We start from the raw sequence: 20,860 nt of genomic DNA on the forward strand, positions 1-20,860 counted from the left end.
GACTAGCTGCTTGAGGACTCACACTCAAACATCTATCCCATTAGTCCATCCATCCACTTGTCCATGAACCCACCTATCCATCCCCTATCCACCCACCCACCTACCTATCCACCCGCTCGCTGACCCATCTATACACCCATCCACTTTACATCCATTCATCCACCCATCTACCTAACCATCCACCCATCTACCCACCCATCCACCCATCCACCCATCTACCCATCTACCCACCCACCCATCCATCCTTCCAGCCATTCTTTCTTCCTTCCCTTCTTTTCCTTTCTTTCTTCCTGACCATCTTCCAATCTACCCACCAACCACTTATCTCATGCCCCCCCCCCTTTCTCTCTCCATCCATTCATCACCCAACTTCCCATTTACTACTCTTTCCTCCGAGCATCTGTTCAAGGATGAGCCCTGACTGGGCCTCAGACCCAGAGATGAAATGGCCCTGGCCAGGGGAAGATTCGCCTCACCTGCAACACCGTATGGCTGTCCACGACCCCATACATCCGCTGTTCTAGGTTGGTGGGGGCGCCAATCCGGGTCCAGTGAGCCAAAGAGCGGGGCTCCCCAGCACTGACACATTCCAGGGTGATGGACTTTCCTACCTTCACCCGCACGGGACCCTCAGGGAGCACAGACACAGTAGGGGGCCCTGCCCAGAGGAAGGACATCACTGTTACTCATGCAGGGCTTTGCCCACCACACGCACTGTCACAGCCCCTGTCTTAGTAGCGGCCAGGTGGGCACTATTCTACACCAATGTGGAGAACAGGAGGCTCCGAGAGGGAGAATGCCTGAGAGGGAGGGGCATTGGCAGAAGCAGAATTTAAACTTAGGAGGTTGTGAGCTCAGAATCAGGGCTAGAAACAGGAAGGCAGAGCCCAGGGGGTAGACACCACTCACCGTGCACACTGAGGTTGACGACACTTTGGGCCACGCCGTAGGCGTTGGAGGCCACGCAGCGGTAAGCACCGTGGTTGCTGGGTCGGGTGCCCACGATGGTGATGATGGAGCCGTTGGGGCTGATGTGGACATTGTCTGTGGGGTCGGCATTGGGCAGGGCACGGTCAGTGAGGTCGTCTTCGTGCCTTGGTGCTGCCAGTGCGCGTAGCTCTGCCCCACGTCCCCGACCCCTCCAGCCTGGGTGTATATGACTCACAGGGTCCCAGGTGGAAGATGGGAGAGTCCTTGGCGACTACCGGGTCCAGCCCCTTCACCATCCAGATGGAGACGGTGAGGCCCCAGAGGGGAGGGGCCTCACCCAGAGCCACACGGTGAGTTTGGTGCCTTTGCCCCACCCGCGATGGTGATCACCACGCCTTTGCACCTGACTCCAGCACACACACACACACACACACACACACCCGCCCCACCCTGCAGCCCTCCCCGGGCTCACCCTCCAGGTCTTGGTTCCGAGTTTTCCACTCGAGGCTGATGGGGGCTGCCCCGTCATGGATGAGGCACTTGAAGCTGGCATCTTGGCCCTGCTGCACAGTGCTGCTGGGCGGGTCGATAGAGATGACGGGGCTCCTAAGGCCTGGGGGACGAGGCGGGCAGAGGGCAGGGCTCAGGAGGGCCGGGTTGGCTTGACCTCCCTGCCTCAGCTCCACGGTCTCCCCTCCTCCCCCTGCCCGTGGCATCTGCCACACTCACGGTAGGAGGACCCCGCACTGGGTGGGACAGTGACTGTGAAGGAAGCCTCCTGCTCAGGGCCTGAGCCGCCAACCACGCGGCACACGTACTCGCCGGAGTCAGCAGGGGACACGTGGTGGAGCCGCAGCCGGGAGCCGTGGGTCTGTCGGAGCGAGGAGGGCACAGCCATCAGGCCATAGCACTTGGGGCAGGGCAAGTGCCCAGGCCCACTGTACCAGCACCCGAGTTCTCCCTCGGGTCTCAGGAAGCCGGGGCTCCAGCTGGGAGGGGTGAGGGAACTTCATTTACTGGATCCTACATGTCCAACCGACCCAATTTATAGAGGAGAAAGCTGCCTCAGGAAGCAAGTCAGCAGCAGGGCCAGAACGCCCAGGCCCCTCGCTCCCATGCTCTGCTCCCAAAACTACTCTATCCCCCGGGGTGCCAGAGGAGGCTAGGGTTGGCATGAGGTTTGGGGTGCGGAAAGCAAACGCAGGTTGAACGCCGCCTGCCCTGGAATCCTGCCCATCAGGCCCCTGTACCTGGTGCCGGGCGGGGAGGCTGCCCCCACGCTTGTACCATGTGACCTGGGCGTGGGCCTGCCCCGGCACCACGCAGTTCAGGTCCAGGGTCTGTCCTTCGGCCACGTGGGAGGAGGAGGCCTCGATATAGATGGGCTGGGCCAGTCCTGGGGCTGTGGGCACAATGGGTGGGTGAGAAGGGTGAGGCTCCCGGGGATGAAGGCAGGGACTGAAGGGGGTGGCAGTGAATGCCACTAATCCTGCAGGTGCAGTGGCTTGAGTCACCGACAGGACTCAGTGCCACTGACCTAAGAAGGGTCTCCATTCCTTGGGGGAGGACAAGATGCCATGGTGAGGACCCAGGCTGGTCCCCGGTGGCTGTGGGGAGGGGCCGGAGGACATTCACGGAACTGAGAGCCAGAGCCCTGCTGGAAAAGCAGGGAGGAGCAGGGAGAGGAAGGGATTCCCCACGCCTGTGCCCCAGCGTCACCCACTGCTGCTGTCACTCACCGGGAATGGGGCTTGGGCTGGAGGCCTCAATCGTGACTAGAACAGAAGCCTCCAGGGTGCCTGAGCTGCTGGTCACTTGACAGTAGTATTCTCCGGAGTCAGCCGGGGACACCTGATTCAGCCTTAGCAGGGGTCCGTGGACCTGGCCAAGGTCAGGGCAAGGCAAGAGTGAGCTGGGGAGCCGGCAGGTCCCGGTACACGCACCCCAGGACCAACATGTACTATAGCTATGAAGGCTGCATCCTATGCAAGGCAACCCCAAGACCTTAGACGCTGCAGAGCACGACTTTTCATGGTAGGAGGTGGTCTAGTGTCCTGAGTAACACGTGCCCTTTTGTAATTGCACTAGTGTGCTCGGAGGCTGGCGGTGGCTCTGCTGTGCCCAGCCTGTTCTTGACCTCCTGACTCCCAGCGGTCTCCTGCTGCAGTCTTCCCAAAGCCCAGGATGTTGGAACCATTTTCCCTCCTGGCTAGATCGAGGCAGGACTGTTGGGCAGGGGTGGGGTGGGGTGGGGTGAGGAGTGCCCACATCCCACTTTCTCCAGCTCCTGTACCTGGTGCCGGGCAGGAAGGCTGCCCCCGCGCCTGTGCCATGTGACCTGGGCGTGGGCCTGTCCAGGGACTATGCAGTTCAGATCCAGGGTCTGCCCTTCGGCCACATGGGAGGAGGAGGTCTCAATGCGGATGGGTGGGGCTCCGCCTGGGGCTGAGGCACAGGAAGAGGTCAGTGAGCTGGGACTCCCACCCCTTTGCCCTCAACCCCTACTACCCCTGGGTGCCCAGATTTTCAGACCAGAGACCAGACCACATATTGAGAGGTGGCCTCCATCCATCCCCCCTGCTCCCTTCCCCTCCCACTGCCCATTCCCCGGAGGCCTGGGGCAGCCAGGCTGGCCTGGGGGAAATGGCTCATCACTCTCTTGGCCCCGCCCCAGACAATGGCCCCACTCTCTCCTCTTGTGCTCCTAGCACCACGGGTGGCCAGGGCTCAGGGCCAGGCACCTCCACACAGATCACTCATTTTTCTCAAACTTGAACAATGTGTGGCTAAGAACCCAGGCTCTGAGGCCAGACTGCCCGGGTTCAAAACCCAGCTCTGGGGGCACCTGGGTGGCTCAGTCAGTTAAGCAACCAATTCTTGATATCTCACAGTTCGTGAGATCAAGCCCTGTGTCAGGCTCTGTGCTGACAGCATGGAGCCTGTTTGGGATTCTCCCTCTCTGTCTCTTTCTCTCTGCCCCTCCCCTGCTCATGCGCAGGTGCACGTTCTCTCTCTCTTAAAATAAATAAACTTAAAAACGCACACAGACAACCCAGCCCTGCCACTTATTAGCTGTGTGACCTTTGGAAAGCGACTTCATCTCTCTGTGTTTCAGTTTCCCCATCTATAAAAATGAACAGAACAATCATGCCTACCTCAAACTGTTTCTATGAGGATGAAATGAGTTAATGTGTAAACAGAACAGGGCCCGGCACCTAGTTAAGTGCCAGATCATGTTCTTTACTTAGCAATTCATGTTCTGCCATCACATCTGCTATAGCCACATATAACTTGTGCTGTTAATTACTTTACATTTTCTTGTCAATTGATTCACTTAACAAAACCCTTTAAATACTTAGCCCTGTTGTAGGCAATGATTTCCCCGAAATCGTGCCAGGTTTCATGTGTTGCTGTTTTCTCTAATATAAAAGATTTTTGTCAGGGTACCACGCCAGTCTCCCCCACGTACCCCCAGAGGTGTAGTTCCAGCCTTTAGGGAACTCATGTGATTGTCTCAAGAGTTCTGCCATCCCCATGTTACAGATAAGGAAAGGGAAGCACGGTGAGAGTCCCTTGCACAACATCTCAGAGCATGGACAGAGGAGCTGGGACTCAAGCCCACATATGCCAGATTCCCAAGTCTGGTCCTCAGGCACTAGAGATAAATCCCACTTGACCTAGCTCCCAACCTCTGCTTGCTGGTTCCTCTCCCTTCCTCCCTCCTCCAGCCTCCCAGCCCCCACCACAGGGACCCTTACCAGGGACAGGAACAGCACTGGAGCCAGAGGCCTCGATGTTGACCAGGACTGAGGCCTCCAGGGGGCCCGAGCTGCTCACCACCTGGCACACGTACTCGCCCGAGTCAGCCGGGGACACCTGGTACAGCCTCAGCCGTGAGCCATGGGCCTGAGCCAGGGGACAGGGTGGGGAAACAGAGCAGCAGAGTGAGATGGCAGTCGGGAGTCCTGGAAGGCTGGAGGCAAGGTCTGACCTCTGACCTAGGCAGGCACTGTGCCCCACAGAGGCTCCGGACCTCCTTCCTCAGTAGATCTGGGGGGGGGGGAGGGGCAGAGACTCTGACCAGGGTTCCCCCCATCCAACAACCCTCCCACCATTTCCTGCCCCCAACTCCCATACCTGGTGGTGAGTGGGGAGGCTGCCCCCGCGCTTGTGCCACGTGACCTGGGCGTGGGCCTGGCCAGGGACCACGCAGTTCAGATCCACGGTCTGCCCTTCGGCCACGTGGGAGGAAGACGACTCGATTCGGACGGGCATCGTACCGCCAGGGACTGCGGGCACAGAAACAGCAGATTTGGGAACAACTGGGTTGGTAGGAGCCGCAGCCATAAAAATCCCTGTTGCTCAAGGTAATAATAACAGTTAACACCTATTAAGCACCGGGAGCATGCCAGGCGCTGTTCCAGGCACTTCGTGTGTGAGAACTCATTTAACTCTTCGCAAAATTCATGAACTCTCTGTGAGAATGGAAACACTCTTATCTTCTGTACCGTCCAGTACTGTGCTACTAGCCATGTTACGTGTGGCCACTGAGCACTCGAAACACGGTGACCTGAATGGTGAACTTTAACTGTAGCGGCCACCATATTGGACAGCAGCGTGAGGCTGGAATGACGGGCATCCCCGTTTCACTGATGAGGACGAAGCTGAGAGAGGAGAGGACTTCACTCAAGTCTCTTAGTGGTGCAGGCAGGATTTGAACCCAGGCGTTTTTCTGCAGAGCCTTTGCCCTGGACTGCCACCCTCAGCCGAGAGCTCTGACCGCTGACTCCCCAGGGAGCACTGTTTTTCGAGTCTCCAGTCCTTAGACTCACCAGAGGGGCTGCCAGTGCCGGGGGACACTGAGACCACGATGGAGGCCTCCTGGGCATCGATGTTGTTGTTGGCCCGGCACACGTACTCGCCGGAGTCAGCCACAGACATGCGGTGCAGCCGTAGGCGGGAGCCATGGGCCTGGCGGGGACGGGGAAGGAGGAGGAGAGGAGTCGAGGGGCCAAGAAGTCACCAGCTAGCTCAGGCCTCCTTCCAGCCTCCCTCGTCAGACTGGCTGAGGCTACCCTCCGTCAACCAAGGGCAAGAGGGAGGGCCGCCCCGGGACTGCCAGCTAGTGCTTCCCTTCCGGTCCTTTGCCCACTGGGGCTGTCCCTGCAGTGCCTGCCCCAGCAGGTAGGGGTTCTGGCCTCACTGTCACAGCTCCACTCCATACCTGGTGTTGGGCAGGAAGGCTGCCCCCACGCTTGTACCACGTGATGGTGGCCTGGGGCTGCCCAGCGACCACGCAGTTCAGATCCAAGGTCTGTCCTTCGACCACGGTGGGGGACGAGGACTCGATCTTGATTGGTGGGGAGACACTGGGCACTGGAGACAGAGAAGGACAGACCACACAGCCAGAGTCAGACAACAGCGATGGCTCCAGGGACTGCTCTGCCTCCCCCTGCGCCCCCTTGCCTGGATCCCCTGCCCTGGGCCCTCTCACCATGGGAGGAGCCGCTGCCCTCGATGGTAACAATGAGTGAGGTCTCCTGGGACCCGGCACCGTTACTGACGTGACACACGTACTCGCCAGAGTCCGCAGGTGTCACCTGCGGGATCCGCAGTCGGGAGCCCACGATCTGAGGGGGAACACGTGTCAGTGTCTCCGGGGCCGCTGCCCTGGGCTCCAGGAGCCTCCCTGCCTCGTCTGGGCTGGCCTCCCCCTGGACGTCCTTCAGAACTCCCTCAGCAGCCCTCCTGAGGCTCTAGGCCGGGGTGGACAGTGTCTCTAGCCTCGGACTGTTCTCACCTGTCCCCTGTGCCAAAAGACTGCTGAGGCCATTCCTGGTGAGTCCCCAGTGCCCTGCTGTGGCTCCTATGACACTGCTGTCACAGGGCATGTCCACCCCATTCACTAGCCTGTGAGCCCCCTGAGGGCAGGCGTCTGCCTCACTCCACTTGGAATCCTTGGTGCCAGGTGCAGACTTGGCCCGGAGCTATTCTCAGGGGCATCCAGTGAGTGAGTAAATCATAGAATGTCCTATTGAAATAGGATCCAACTGAGGTCAGTGAGATCTACGTATTTTGTCGGCATCGGTCCAGGGCCCATCCAGTAAGAACACTCCATGTTTGCTGAATGACTGAATGAGCACAGGAAAGGTGTCGAGAACCCCTCCTGAATCCTATCAGCGCCAGTGCGCCCACCACCACCCAATGCCTCCATACCTGGTGCCGGCTGGGTAGGCTACCTCCACGCTTATACCAGGTGATGGTGTGCGGGGCTTGGCTGGCCACCAGGCAGTTGAGGTCCAGGACATGTCCATTGGCCAGGGAGGCTGAGGAGGACTCGATGCGGACGGGGTATACCACGCCCTGGGCTGGGAGGGTGAGACAGGAGGCAGGGTGTGGGAGCCGCTGAGTTTGGAGTGGCTCCCCCACTGTTTGTTAGGACCCTTGAGACACTCACGGTGGGAGGGGCCAAGGCGCTGCTGGATAGTGACAAGGACTGAGGCTTCTTGGGTGCCCGAGCTGCTGACCACACGGCATATGTACTCCCCAGAGTCGGCTGGGGTCACCTGGGGCAGCCGCAGCCTCGAGCCATGCACCTGGAAGGGCCAGGAGGAAGGCAGGCTCAGGGTCAGGCTGTGGGGCTCACAGCCAGGCTCCTGTTCCCTTCCCTGGCGCCCCTCCCAGGCCAGTCCAGCCAACTGGACTTGAGAGAAGCGCTTTCTGGAAAAACCACCATTTATGACCCTTCAATTCCCCTGCCCCAACGTCGGGACTGGGTCCAATGAGAAGAAGAGAGCAGCCAACATTTGTCAATGTGCTATGGGGCAGGTGAGGTAGGCAGTGTGAGCCCGTTTGACAGAGGAGGAAACTAAAGATCAAGGAAGTCAGATGACTGGCCTAAAGTCACACAGCAGGCAAAGTGGCAGAACAGTGTCTAAACTCAGATATGCCTAAAGTCAAAGCCTGTATACTTTCTTCTGTAGTCATGAGGGGCTTTCAGGCTCCCCCTTAGCTCCCTTCCTCCTACCTGGTGCCGAGCGGGGAGGCTGCCCCCTCGCTTGTGCCACGTGATCTGGGCATGGGCCTGCCCAGCAACCAGGCAGTTCAGATCCAAGGTCTGCCCTTCAGCCACATGGGAGGAGGATGACTCGATCCGGACTGGGGGAGTGACCCCCAGCGCTGGGGACAGAAGGCAGAGGTTCAATCCCTGGCTAAGAGGGGAGGTGAGGTGGATGTGAGTGAAGGTGGGGGGTTTCATGGGATCCTGCCAGTGTCTCCCGCGGCTGGGCCCCTAGCCCTGCCCTACCCCCAGTGCTGCTTACCAGGTACAGAGCCTGCAGGCTCAATGGTCACCAGGACAGAGGCCTCCAGGGGCACCGAGCCACCCACCACGCGGCACACATACTCGCCCGAGTCAACTGGGGACACCTGGTGTAGTCTCAGCAGTGAGCCGTGGGTCTGGTCGGAATGGAGGTGAGCTCAGAGGGGGCTCTCATGGGACCCTTGCACCTATCACCTGCCCCCCTGCCTCACTCTCTGACCTCTGAGTCCTGGCCATCAGCTTTGTCCTGCTTAGGGGAGGCCTCGTCCCAAGGGTAGAGGGTGGTCAGGAGAAGCCAGGGTGAACTGAGCAAACCCTGATACCACCTTCCATCAAGTCTAAGACACATCTTTTTTTTTTTTTTTTTTAAAGTAGGCATCACACCCGGCATGGGGTCCAATGTGGGGCTTGAACTCACAACCCTGAGATCAAGACCTGAGCTGATATCAAGTCAGATGCTTAACTGACTGAGCCACCCAGGTGCCCTAACACACTTTTTAATGTTTCTGAAATCAAGACACATTCTACAGTCAATAACTTTACAATGATAAAGGGCAGCTTTTTGTCCTTAGACGTACAAAAACTAATATTCCATCTTGTAATCGATAGCATCCTAAAGTCTATAAAATACAGTAATATTAATCATCGCGAAGGATACTATGGTAACAACAGCTCGGCAATTTCCGTGTGCCAGAGCTCTGAGCACTTTGCACATACGCTAATTCACTTCATCCTTAAGACAGTTCTGTAGGATAGATACCATTTTACAGATGTTGAAGCTATGGCACAGAGAGTTTAAGTAACTTGCCCAAGGTCATAGGCTAGTAAGTGGGGGAAGCAGCATTCACACCTAGGCTGGCCAGTCCTAGAGTTTGGGCCCTGATCATTGTACTATCTATCCACCTGTGCAATGGGGTCCAAGGCTTCCCCTGTCTCCAAGAAGACTTCAGCCCTCCCCATCCTTGACCTCCACCACCCAGGGCCTCCCTCCTGTCTCCTTCTTGGCCTGTCCATCTTCCAGGCCTGTACCTGGTGCCGGGCAGGGAGGCTGCCCCCACGCTTATGCCACGTGACCTGGGCGTGGGCCTGCCCAGGCACTATGCAGTTCAGATCCAGGGTCTGTCCTTCAGCCACGTGGGAGGAGGAGGACTCGATGCGGATGGGCTGGGTGCTGCCCGGAGCTGGGGGACAGGAGGGTCACCAGTCACTCAGTTCGCTAGGGCTGCCCCGGCCCAGCCCCGTCTTCCATCCCGGCCCAACCTGGTGGTGTCACTCACGGTAGGCAAAGTTGGCCCCCTGGGTCCTGGTTACGGTGACTGTGATAGAGGCCTCCATACCATTGCTGGCCCGGCAAACGTACTCGCCTGCGTCGGCTGGCGAGGCCTGGAAGATGTACAGGCGGGAGCCGCGGACCTGGGCAGCCAGGGCAGGGGTGTGAGAGCGAGGCTTCCCACAGCCTAGCAGACGCCCACCTGCTCTGCTCCTCTGAGCTGGGAACTGCCAGCCGCCCAGCTCAGGGGCCAAGACCCCCTCAACCTACTGCCCAGAGCTCGGCCTGGCCAGGCCCTCCCACCTTTCTGCCCCTGTGTACCTGGTGCCGGGCGGGGAGGCTGCCCCCACGCTTGTACCACGTGACCTGGGCATGGGCCTGCCCTGCCACCACACAGCTCAGATCTAGGGTCTGCCCCTCGGCCACTGTGGGGGATGTGGACTCGATCCTGACAGGGGGGACAGGTCCTGGGGCTGTGGGGAACGAAGCAAAGGTAGCAGATGATCCCCAGCAGAGAGGGCAAGAACGGTCCACCTCAGAGCCACACAGGCCTGGTCTTCTGAGGCCAGGCTCCTATGTTTGGGGGTTGCTGGCCTGGGTTTGGTTCACCTTGAGTGGAGGGCCAGGGCAGGGACAAGCCTTGCGGAAGGGAGCAAGGAAGTGGGGGAGAAGGGGGTAGTTGAGGCTGGGAGAGAGGAGGAAGAGGCTGGAGCAGAAACACGAGGCACTGTGTGGCCAGAGAAAAGTGAGGAAGATGGCGTCTTCCAGCTCCAGCGTGGGCCTCCTCCCCCCCCACCAATGGCAGCAGGAGCCGCTAGGATCTCAGCACCTTGGAAGGCCCTCAGCCCCTTCTGCTTGCCCTGCCCTTGGGCAGTTACTCACCAGGGATGGAGCCCGGAGGGGAGCCGGAGGCCTTGATGTCGACCAGGACGGAGGCCTCCAGGGGCCCAGAGCCAAGGACCACGCGGCATATGTACTCGCCCGAGTCGGCTGGAGACACCTGGTGCAGCCGCAGCAGCGAGCCATGGGTCTGAATGCAAACGGGAGGGTTGGCAGGGGGCCAGAGGGGCCCCATCTACCCCTCCAGAAGGCTGGTCCCGAGGACGGCTGTACCTGGTGCCGGGCGGGGAGGCTGCCCCCACGCCTGTGCCATGTGACCTGCGCGTGGGCCTGCCCGGGCACCACGCAGTTCAGGTCCAGGGTCTGTCCTTCAGCCACGTGAGAGGAGGAGGACTCGATGCGGATGAGCTGGGTGCTGCCCGGAGCTGGGGCTCCTCCAGGAGCTGGCACAGAGGAACCGGTAAGGGGCCGGGGCTCCCGAGCCCCAGTCCTGCAGCCCTGGGGCAGAGCACCCAGGGACATGACCAGGGCCTGGCTTGGGAGGGCAGATGGGAGGCCTTTCTAAGGCTGGGACCATGCTTTTCTACCTCAGCATGGTCAGTCAGGCCCCTCCTTCTGTCACCCTCACCTCCAACTTTGGACTCGAGGCCCATTTGCCCACCCATGACTTCCTGATTAGGATAAGCTGCTATGGCCTACAGGCAACCAGAGCCCTTCAGTGCCCAGGCCAGGCCGAGGGACGCAGACAACAATGTTACAAGTCTCTCCTGGAGAGTGTTTGTCATCTGCTCACACCACAGGGTAGTGGTCTTGTCCCCCTTCCACAGATGAGAAAACTGAGTCCCTAAAATGTGGAATAAATAACCAGTTCAGTGGAATAAATAACCAGTTCAAAGCTGATAAGGGGTAGAGGCATGATTTGAACCCAGGTCAGCCTGACTCCCGACTCAGTGTTTAATCCTGACTCTGCTGCTTCCTGACAAAATCTGAAACAGTATCCTCGTCGTAGGGTCCCAGGTAAGCCAGATCAACCTTATCCCCACCCTTAGTCCCCTCACATCCCCAAAGCCCCCCTAGAGCACCCCCTCTTGTCTGGTTGTCATGGAAGAGACCACCGGCACCTTCCCTGGGATCAGTGGGGAGATCCTAGGGCTTGGCCTCTGCCCGGGCCCACTTGGCTCCTCACCTGGGGTGTAGCCAGGGCCTGGGTGGGTGTTGTGGAAGACAGAGACGACGATGGAGGCCTCCTTGGGGCCTGACTCGTTCTCCACTCGACAGACGTATTCTCCAGAATCAGCTGGAGAAACGTGGGGAAGCCGTAACCGGGAGCCATGCACCTGGGACAGGTTGGGACGCAGGTGTGTGAGGGTAAGGAGGGGCTGCGGTCGCCACTTCCTCTGAGCCTTAGTGAGTCACTCATCAGGCTCTCACTGGCTCCGCTCTGGGCTGCCCCATGACAGAAGCTGGACAGGGGGAGAAATAAGGGCCGGCCGTCGCTCGTGGAGGGCGTCCGGGCCGTGTGAAGCCTCTGCCTAGGAGGATCACTCCCGGGTCCCTCACCACAGGCTCCAGGGCCCTCATACCTGGCTGTGGGGAGGCAGGCTGCCCCCTCGCTTGTACCACGTGATGGAGGTGTGGGCCAGGCCGGCCACCACACAGTTGAGGTCCAGCGTCTGGCCTTCAGTCACCGAAGGCGATGAGGACTCGATCCTGACTGGCGGGGAGCTGGCACCTGGGGGGTACCAGCGGCGGACTGAGTAGGCCTCGGGGAGCCCTGGCTTGCCCTCCCCGCTCCTTTAGTCCCCAGAGGCCCCGCACCTGGAAGGACAACCACTTGGATCCGGGCCTGCGCGGTGCCCGCGGGGCTGCTGGCCACGCAGAGGTAGAAGCCGGCGTCGGCAGCTGTGATGGCCGGGATGAGCAGCGTGGCGATGTCTGTGCGCTCGGACCGGGCCTGCCGCACCGGGGGAAGGGTCAGCCGCCCGAGGGGGCGAGGCAGCCTGGCAAGGGCTAGCCAGCGAGGATGGGGGAAGGGGGCAGAAAGGGTAGTTGGACACGAGGGAGGGCAGAGCCAGGCGGCTGGCTAAGCAAGAGGCCAACAGCCGCTACCTGCCCGGGTGCGCCGCACAGGACGTCTGAGCAGGCCGCCGTTTCGGAAGTGAAGGAAACCGGAAGGGGGAGAAGACTTGGTAGGAAGGGGAGACGGGAAAGGAAGGCGGTAGGTACCGTGACCCTGTTGAGCCCGCGGGCCGGCCCAGACAGAGTTCCTCACCTGTGGGGGGAGGCTGCCCCCTTCCTTCCTCCAGGTGATGGTGGCGCTGGGCACCCCTGCGGCCCTGCAGTACAGCCTGACGGTGCGACCTTCGTGTACCTGAGTCCTCTCTGGGCTCACCTGGACCCTGGGCCCGCTGCCCCCTGCACACAGAGGCCTGTGAGGACGTCTCTCTGGACTGCCCGCGGGCTCCCAAGCTCCACCCTCAGCCGTGTCCCCTCACCATGCACGTGGAGCACGGCCCTGGCCACGTGCTGCCCGGCACTGTTAAGGGCACGACACAGGTACTGGGCTTGATCCGAGGGCTCGACGGCCGGCAGGCGCAGGATGCCGCCGTGGATCTGTGCCTTCTGAGGGAGCTGGCCGCCAGGGCCCCCTGACGGAAAGCGGTGGCATCAGCACCCACCGGGCACCGCCAGGCCCTGTGGGTGGTAGGTCCCACAGCCTGGAGTCCCGCCCCTGGCCCCCCACATCCAGGGGAGGGAGGCCCTGCCGTCAGTCCTGCCACGGCTTCACCTGTCCACTCGAGGGTGGGCGCGGGGTTCCCGGTGGCACTGCAGCGGAACTCGGCCAGCTGTCCGGGCTGCACGGTGAGCTGCGGCGGATGGATGGAGACCACGGGGGCGGACGGGGTGCCCGAGGCTGACGGGGGAGGAAGAAGCAGTATGTGGTCAGGGTGAGGAGCGCCCCCTTGCTGTTGGTCCCTGTTCTACTCCAGCCCCTCATGGCCGTGTGTTCCCAGAGGCCAGAGGGAGCTTTGAAAATGTCCCCGGGTGCCAGGGGCATCTGGGTGGCTCAGATGGTTACGCGTCTAACTTTGGCTCTGGTCGCGATCTCACGGTTCATGAATTCGAGCCCCGCGTCGGGCTCTGTGCTGACAGCACAGAGCCTGGAGCCTGTGTCCGATTCTGTGTCTCCCTCTCTCCCTGCCCCTCCCCCATTCACACTCTGTTCCTCTTGCTCTCAAAAATAAACAGACATTAAAAAAATACTTTTAAAAATGTCCATGGTTCTTGATACTTCCCCATTTAAGGCCTGTTGGTGGCTCCCCAGGGCTTTTCGAATAAAATCCGAACTCCTTGCTGTGCTGTGATCCACCTCTGCCCACAGCTTCACGTTCTTTACCTACCCCCTTCCCACAGCTCCAGCCACGCTAACCCTGCCGATCCTCAAACACATCAACATGCTCCTGCTGCAGGGCCTTTGCACGTGTCGGTTCCTTTGCCGAGAACACTCTCTGCCAGCTCTTCAAGTGGCTGAACACATCCTCTTCCTTCAGCTTTCAGCCCAGACGTCACCTCCCCACGGAGGCCCTCCCTGACCACGCCATGGAAAGTAGCCACCCTTCACCTACCTCACTGTCTGTTCCTATCCCGGTCCTCATCACCGTGTGAAATTCCGTTGTTTGTTCATTTGTTCCCATGCTTACTTTTTTTTATTTTATCTTAACTTGTTTTATTTTTTATTTTTTTAAATTTACATCCGAGTTAGTTAGCGTATAGTGCAACAATGATTTCAGGAGTAGGTTCCTTAATGCCCCTTCCCCATTTAGCCCATCCCTCCTCCCACAACCCCTCCAGCAACCCTCTGTTTGTTCTCTATATTTAAAAGTCTCTTCTGTTTTGTCCCCCTCCCTTTTTTACATTATTTTTGTTTCCCTTCCCTTATGTTCATCTGTTTTGTCTCTTAAAGTCCTCATATGAGTGAAGTCCTATGATTTTTGTCTTTCTCTGACTAACTTCACTTAGCACGATCCCCTCCAGTTGCAGCCACGTAGGTGCAAATGGTGTTCCCATGCTTATTGTCTCCCTATTAGAACACGTGGTACAGGAGGGCAGAGCCCCTGTTTGTCCTCCCCCCCATTTCTTCAGAGTCTAGTCAGGCCCAGGCACACAGACCGTTCACAAACCGTCAGCTGAATGAAGAAACGGTCGCCAGTCCCGGTGGGCACGGGGGAAGGCCGTGGGTGGGCGGGCCAGGTGTGGAAGTGAATGGTGTACCTTGCACGTGCAGTGTGGCTGTGCCCTGGTCCATGGCGAACATGTTGGAGCCAGTGCAGACGTAGGTGCCCGCGTCGCTCGGCTGTACGTTGCGAATGGTCAGGATGCCGTTGAAATCCATGGCTCGGGCTGGCAGTTTCCCATTGTGCAGGCGGGTCCAAACCAGGGTGTAAGCGGGAGACTGCAGGCGGGGTAAGGAGGGTGGGATGGCGGTCAGAGGCGAACTTCAGAGACACTAGAAGCCAGAGCTGCCCTCCCCTGATGTCCGCGCACGGCTCTGCCCACCTTGCTCTTGGCTGTGCAGATGAAGGTGACATCAGCCCCGGGGCGCACGCTCTGGCTCCGCTGCTCCTCCACGGTCACCGTGATGGGCTTGCTTGGAGCCTCTGTGGTGACAGGAGGCACCCCCTGAGCCAGGTGCTGGCCAGGCCCCGTCCTGGGGCCACTTTCTCTCTCTCCATCGTCCTGTCTGGGTGTCACTTCCTTCCCAGGCTAGCCTAGATTCCACTGCGTGCCCTGGTGCCTCCCTCCCTCACGCTGGCTCAACCCCACGGCTTCTTCCCGCTGGCACCGAGAGCCACAGGCTGCAATCAAAGAGCATCACGCTGCCACGAGTCCACCTGGCGTCCATTCATGGTCACAGACCACGAAATTGCCCTTAACACTTTGCACTTCACTCCACTGGGCTTCTCTGTCTGGTTTGGGTCTCCATCCTCCCCAACAGTTTCACACCTCCCAGCCTCTCCACCCACCCGCACCCCACTTCCGTTTCCACAGCCGAGGGCTTCAGCTCACGCTTGCTGAAGAAATCGAGACTACCAGTCAGGACTTTGCCCATCTTCCCAAATCCACCCACCGGCCCTCCCTCCTTCCTGGTCTCACAGGACGAGACCCTTCCCCCACAACCCATCACCGCAGCCCTGCCCTGCCCTGCCCCACCCCTCCCAAGGACTTCCTCCCAGGGCCGTGCATTAGCTTGCTACATCAGTCCCTCCTCTCCCTCTGCACGGATCATTCTACTCCACAGACAAATGTGTTCTAGAATTTTCTACCTTCAAAAACACCCCCTTGACCTTATACTCCCCCCAGCTATTGCTACATGTATCAGCCTTCCTTCAGAGCCAAGACTCTTTATTTATTTATTTTAAGGAGGCTCCGCATCCAACGTGGGGCTCGAACTCATGACCCTGAGATTAAGAGTCACGTGCTCTACCAACTGAGCCAGGCAGCCACCCTAGAGCCAAGACTTTTGAAAGAGCTGTCTGTCCTTGCTGTCTACGCCTGGCCTTCCCCTCCATTCTTTGCCTCTCTCCAGTCTGGTTTCTACCCCTTCTCTCCACTGTATGGCTCTCATCAAAGATGATGACCTCCACGGGTCCCTTCTCTGCCCGTATCTGACTACCCCGGGGCATGTGGTGAGGCCAACCACTCCTTCCAGGAAGCCCCCTCCCCACATGACCCCCAACACACCTGCTCTCCTGCTCTCCTCCTATCTCAATGGCTGTCCCCACTTAGTCCCTCGTGCTGTCTTCCCTCTTCACCTTGACATGTTCAAGCTGGAGCTACAGACTCGTGATGCCCCCTGACCTCTGTGTAGCAGGTGCTGTGGGTGCCCCGCCCGCATCCCCTTCCCCTGTCACTTCAGAGCCCGCCTGCCTGACTTCTGCCAGCAGCCGCATTTCTGTGCCTGAGGTCCTTCTCGGGCCACCGGGGACTGCCGTGCCTGCCCCCGAGGTGGTATATAACGCAGGGGCCCTGGTGATCCTAGAGCACAGGCCTCAATCAACTGGCCCTGGGATGGGGGACTCCGAGGTGCACATTTTAATCTAGAGTTTCCCAGAATTTCTTTGGCTGCGGTGAACAACTGTCCCCGGTGGGAATGTGCTCGGTAACACGCCCTCTATGGGATGTCTTCTCTTTCCTGCCTCACTTCACTTCCTACAGAAACTGCTGGCATGAAAATCCTCATCCCAGACTCAGCTTCAGGGGTGGGGGTTCCCAATGAAAACACCCGCCTGCTGAGCCTGCTCACCTCGGTAAATGGCGCCTCATTTGCCTGCCTGCTGGGGTCCAGACCCGTGGGCATTATTTTAGCCTTTCTTTCTCTCTCAGTGACCACAATCAAGTCCTGCCAATTTTGCCTCTAAAACTAGCCTTGACCCCACTATCTCTCCATCTCCGTGGCCAGCATCCCCGTGCCCCACCACCCTCTCCAGCGGAGGGACGTGCCCACTGCCTGCGTCCACAGTCCAGCCCAGCACAGACGGGCTGGGGACGGAGTGGAGCAGGGACTCACCAGTGACCAGCAGCTCTGCCCGGCTGGTATTGGCGCGATGGAGATTACGACAGGTGCAGATATAGACGCCAGCATCTGATGGCTGGACGCTAGGGAAGTGGAGCTCAGAGCCTGGTGGGAAGCGGACAGGAGCTCGTCAGCGCAGATGCACCCCGTCTCCCACCCGGCCCTGCGTGTAAGGACAGGATCGCAGCAAACAGGCCTGTGATTCCCCTCCCTCTGGGGTGGCTCATGGGGCTGAGGGGCCCGGGGTCATGGGTACCTTGATGTCGCTGCTGGGTGCTGCTAGGCAAGGGACGCCCATCCTCACGAGACCAGTAAAAGTAGTGGGGTGGGCTCCCACTGACCTGGCACCACAGGGAGTGGGAGCCACCTTGGGGTACTACGCTCCGAGCCGGATGCACCTGGACCACCAGTGGGGCTGCATCTGCTGGAGGAACGACAGGAGAGGCCATTCAGGCAGGAGCTCCCAGCATGCAGCACTGTCTCAGGTATCTCTGTCTTCCCAAACCCTGGTGTGCCCTGCCCCCCGGATGTAGTGACTCTCAAACTCCCTAGGCTCACTGCCTTCTCCATCACCCTGACCCGCCACGATCCCACTTACCTTGGGGCAGGCACCGGCCCCCCCGCACATTGGGGTTACCCACGTAGCCTGGGGCACATCTGTAAGGAGGAACAGACCAGCTCTGTCAGGACCCAGGCCCCAGGGGACTCGGTGCCTCATGGTGGACTGGCGGAGCCAGAAGTCCAGCGGGGGTGGGCTCAGTGCGGGGTGAGGAGGCTCACAACTCTGGAAGGACTTTGGAGACCAAAGAGGCCTCAACACGGCCTCACGGAGCTAAGAACGGCGATGTTAGCAGATTGGACAACGGGGGTAATAAGGTCTTTAGTCTCCAGGGAAACATTCATTCAACAAGCATTTATTAAGCAACTACTACGCTAGCTTGTGGAATCGTGACAGTGAGCATGACGCAGCTCTCGCCCTTACAGACCTGGCTTGTCGGGAAACCAACGAGGAACTACGTAAACAAGAGGGACGCACATGAGGGGCACTAACCCAGGCCTGAGAGTCAAGAAGCTCCCCAGAGGACCGCACTGCTGGCTTGTTATATTCCCTTGGAGCGGATTGTACTCTAGAGAACTCACCACTCTTCATAATTATGTGTTTGTACGATTACTTGCTGCCCCGTCTCCCATGACAGGTGGTAGGCTCCCTAAGGGCTGAGACTGAATCTGTTTCGTTCACCCCTTTATCTCCAACACCTTGGCGCACCACATGGCGCACAGTAGGTGCTCAAGGAAAACGTGCTGAAGGAGCGAATGAAGCTGAGCTTTGAAGGCTAAACAGGAGTCAGCGAGAAAGGGGAGGTTTGGGGGTGAAGAATGTTCCATGTAGAGGGAACAGTGTGTGCAAAGACCAGAACGTCAAGAAGTCAAGAGGTTAGGCCCGGCTATGGTAGATTCGGGTGTTAAAAGGGGAACGAGCTTGGGCTTGGCCCAAGGGCAACGGGGAATCTGGGAAGGGTTTTGGGCAGGGGAAAGATGTGATCCTGGCAGAGACCTTTCTGAGCAACACCCCCCCCGGACTCTCACCTAGGAGTCTGCCATATGCCCCCTTCCTCCCCCCCATCCTGTTTGCAAACTTACTGCTCACAGTACTGGCCAGTGTAGCCAGGTTCACAGGCTGTGCATCGGTACCCACCAGCTCCCAGGCTCTCACAGGTGCGGGAGAACCTGGGATGGGGGAGGCAGAGGTCAGGCCAGGGGACGCCCACCCTCCACCCGGTGCCCTCCACTTCTGCAGTGCCCTCCACTCCCAAGTGGGACTTCTTCCTTGGGCCCCGAACGGGGACACCCACATGTTCTCCGGGTTGGTCAGGGGGCAGGCACAGGGCTGGCAGTCCTCAGGTGTCCCGGCAGTAGCATCTCCATAATAGCCAGGGGCACACAGCTCACAGAATTCCCCAGCGGCGTTGTGCTGGCAGTGCTGTGGGCACAAGGATGTCAGCCACCCGCCATTTGGCAAAATCTACCCCAAACTGTACGGTTTTGTAATCCCTTGAGCTGGAAATTCTGTATCTGTGAGCCTATCTTAAATAATTGTAGAAGGGGCATCTGGGTGGCTCCGTTGGGTAAGCATCCGACTCTTGATTCCGGCTCAGGTCATGATCTCATGATTTGTAGGTTCGAGACCTGAATGGGGCTCTGAGCTGACTGTATGGAGTCTGCTTGGGATTCTCTCTCTCCCTCGCTCTCTCTGTTCCTCCCCCACTGGCACGCGCTCTCTCTCTCTCTCTCTCTCTCTCTCTCTCTCTCCCCAAACCAATAAACTTAATAAAAAGAGAAGGATGTTATTCTACCGTTCTGGCCATCCCACAGTGCCTACAGTGCCCACTGCTGGTTCAGGCACTTTGTCCCACAGTCCGTGCCCTGCCACCTTGACCCTGGACCTAGGCCCACCTTACCAAGCCCACCCCTCCCTGCCTCCCAGGCAGCCCCGGTGCCCCACCCAGGCCCCGAGAAATTGACCCCTGACCCTGCCCTGTTTGCGTCTTACCGAGCAGGCCCCGGTCTCCGGGTGGCACAGGTCTGAGTGGCCGTTGCATTCACACAGCTCACAGTGGCCGAGGTAGAGCCCACTGCCAGTGCGTGTATAGCCTGGGGCACAGTCCTGGGGAGAGAGGAGGGCTGGTTTCTATCTCTAAAGTGGTCCCATCTGGAGCCAATAGACCAGAACCCTCTCTCTCCAGCCTCTCTCCACAATCTAGACTCCCATTGGCTCTTGGTTGGGAAATCCCAGGCCCGGCCCTCCTCCCCAGCATCCTCTCTTGGAACCTTCCTCCCTGTCTTTGTGCTCAGTTTCTCAATACTGTGGAAGCTGGGACAGTGTCTGTCCCCATCCTGCCTGGCATCTCCAGCCACTCTGAATTTACTGAAATCATAGTTCACCCTTAATGGAGGAGAACGCTTCTCCATTTCCCATTTTCGTTCCTGAAAATTCTTCTGGTAGGGTCTCTATTGAAAAACTGAATTCCTAGACGGAAAAACAAGGTTCAGGAGACCCAGATTTGGAATGAGCCCTTGGAGATCTTTACAACTACCTCACAGTCACTAAATAAAGTGAAAGAGGCAGGCATCTCACACACAATCGAGGATGTTTTTACACATTCTGAGTGAGTAATCATGGGTTTGGAAAACAAAGAGTTTCTATTCACTACCCCTCCTTTGAAACTTCTCCAGGCCCCTCCTGCCCCCCAACCATTTCAAAGGGATGTTTACAAATCTGTTTTGCTTCACTGCAGAAAGCGCGCACACAGGATTATTCTGCCCTCCCCAGGGCTTCTCCTTCAAAATGTGTTATTAAATTTGATAACTTCAAAGGAGGTGAAGTTCATGTGTTTGGATTTGAAAGTCTGTGGCCATAGCAAAGGTGCACGGATGTAAAATTGCGGAGATGTGCACTTTGCACAGGGGAGTTCCTGCATCTGGGTGCTGGCTGTTCCCACACTTGACCTCCCTGCCGCCCACCTGGCATTGCAGCTCTGCCCCCTCCCCTTCCTTCATCCTCCCCCTTCCTCAGTTCCAAGTTCGTCCAGTGTTGACTGGCGGCCTGCCAATGTGTCTGGAGACTCAGTGGTGGACAGTCAGCTCAGGCGCTGCCCTCAGGGAGTTCACGGTCTCCAGCCAAACCCTCCGGATGCTCTTGGGTTCTCTGCAACGGCCAGCCCTCTGTTCCACCCCCAGTGCCCTCCCTGTAAATAGGGGTCCCCGTCTCTCCCCGACCTGTCTCATTCACCAGGGCAGAGAGGACTTTTCCTGACGCCCAGCGCAGACCACAGCACTCCCTTCACGGCTTGGCATTCCCTACTGAGCAGAACCTCGTTCCAGGCCTAAGGAAGTGGCCCCTGCCCCCTCAGCTTTCCGGGGTGAC

The 20,860-nt window shown here is 58.7% G+C and overlaps 1 protein-coding gene across 4 annotated transcripts in view; it reads right to left on the bottom strand.

Moving 5' to 3' along the window:
- Window positions 1–20,860, bottom strand: part of HSPG2 (heparan sulfate proteoglycan 2) — a 99,296-nt gene that overhangs the window by 13,688 nt on the left and 64,748 nt on the right. For 2 of the 4 annotated variants that reach the window (XM_042949213.1, XM_042949212.1), the window contains 35 exons: window positions 19,487–19,600; window positions 18,789–18,916; window positions 18,577–18,663; window positions 17,534–17,592; window positions 17,192–17,359; window positions 16,930–17,040; window positions 14,919–15,019; window positions 14,634–14,814; window positions 13,150–13,275; window positions 12,857–13,009; window positions 12,634–12,776; window positions 12,180–12,315; window positions 11,945–12,093; window positions 11,548–11,698; window positions 10,635–10,804; window positions 10,404–10,551; window positions 9,843–9,994; window positions 9,529–9,664; window positions 9,281–9,432; window positions 8,253–8,388; window positions 7,958–8,109; window positions 7,388–7,526; window positions 7,147–7,298; window positions 6,425–6,560; window positions 6,155–6,306; window positions 5,763–5,901; window positions 5,068–5,219; window positions 4,689–4,836; window positions 3,224–3,375; window positions 2,670–2,811; window positions 2,181–2,332; window positions 1,660–1,801; window positions 1,403–1,543; window positions 910–1,044; window positions 477–658 (listed from right to left, as the gene is read on the bottom strand). In XM_042949213.1, coding sequence (XP_042805147.1) covers window positions 477–658; window positions 910–1,044; window positions 1,403–1,543; window positions 1,660–1,801; window positions 2,181–2,332; window positions 2,670–2,811; window positions 3,224–3,375; window positions 4,689–4,836; window positions 5,068–5,219; window positions 5,763–5,901; window positions 6,155–6,306; window positions 6,425–6,560; window positions 7,147–7,298; window positions 7,388–7,526; window positions 7,958–8,109; window positions 8,253–8,388; window positions 9,281–9,432; window positions 9,529–9,664; window positions 9,843–9,994; window positions 10,404–10,551; window positions 10,635–10,804; window positions 11,548–11,698; window positions 11,945–12,093; window positions 12,180–12,315; window positions 12,634–12,776; window positions 12,857–13,009; window positions 13,150–13,275; window positions 14,634–14,814; window positions 14,919–15,019; window positions 16,930–17,040; window positions 17,192–17,359; window positions 17,534–17,592; window positions 18,577–18,663; window positions 18,789–18,916; window positions 19,487–19,600 — 4,917 coding nt within the window. The remainder of the gene's footprint in view (window positions 1–476; window positions 659–909; window positions 1,045–1,402; window positions 1,544–1,659; window positions 1,802–2,180; window positions 2,333–2,669; window positions 2,812–3,223; window positions 3,376–4,688; window positions 4,837–5,067; window positions 5,220–5,762; window positions 5,902–6,154; window positions 6,307–6,424; window positions 6,561–7,146; window positions 7,299–7,387; window positions 7,527–7,957; window positions 8,110–8,252; window positions 8,389–9,280; window positions 9,433–9,528; window positions 9,665–9,842; window positions 9,995–10,403; window positions 10,552–10,634; window positions 10,805–11,547; window positions 11,699–11,944; window positions 12,094–12,179; window positions 12,316–12,633; window positions 12,777–12,856; window positions 13,010–13,149; window positions 13,276–14,633; window positions 14,815–14,918; window positions 15,020–16,929; window positions 17,041–17,191; window positions 17,360–17,533; window positions 17,593–18,576; window positions 18,664–18,788; window positions 18,917–19,486; window positions 19,601–20,860) is intronic. The other 2 variants (XM_042949214.1, XM_042949215.1) reach the window with 2 other exon arrangements.

This window comes from Panthera leo, chromosome C1 (genome assembly GCF_018350215.1).
Source record: "Panthera leo isolate Ple1 chromosome C1, P.leo_Ple1_pat1.1, whole genome shotgun sequence".
Taxonomy (NCBI): domain Eukaryota; kingdom Metazoa; phylum Chordata; class Mammalia; order Carnivora; family Felidae; genus Panthera; species Panthera leo.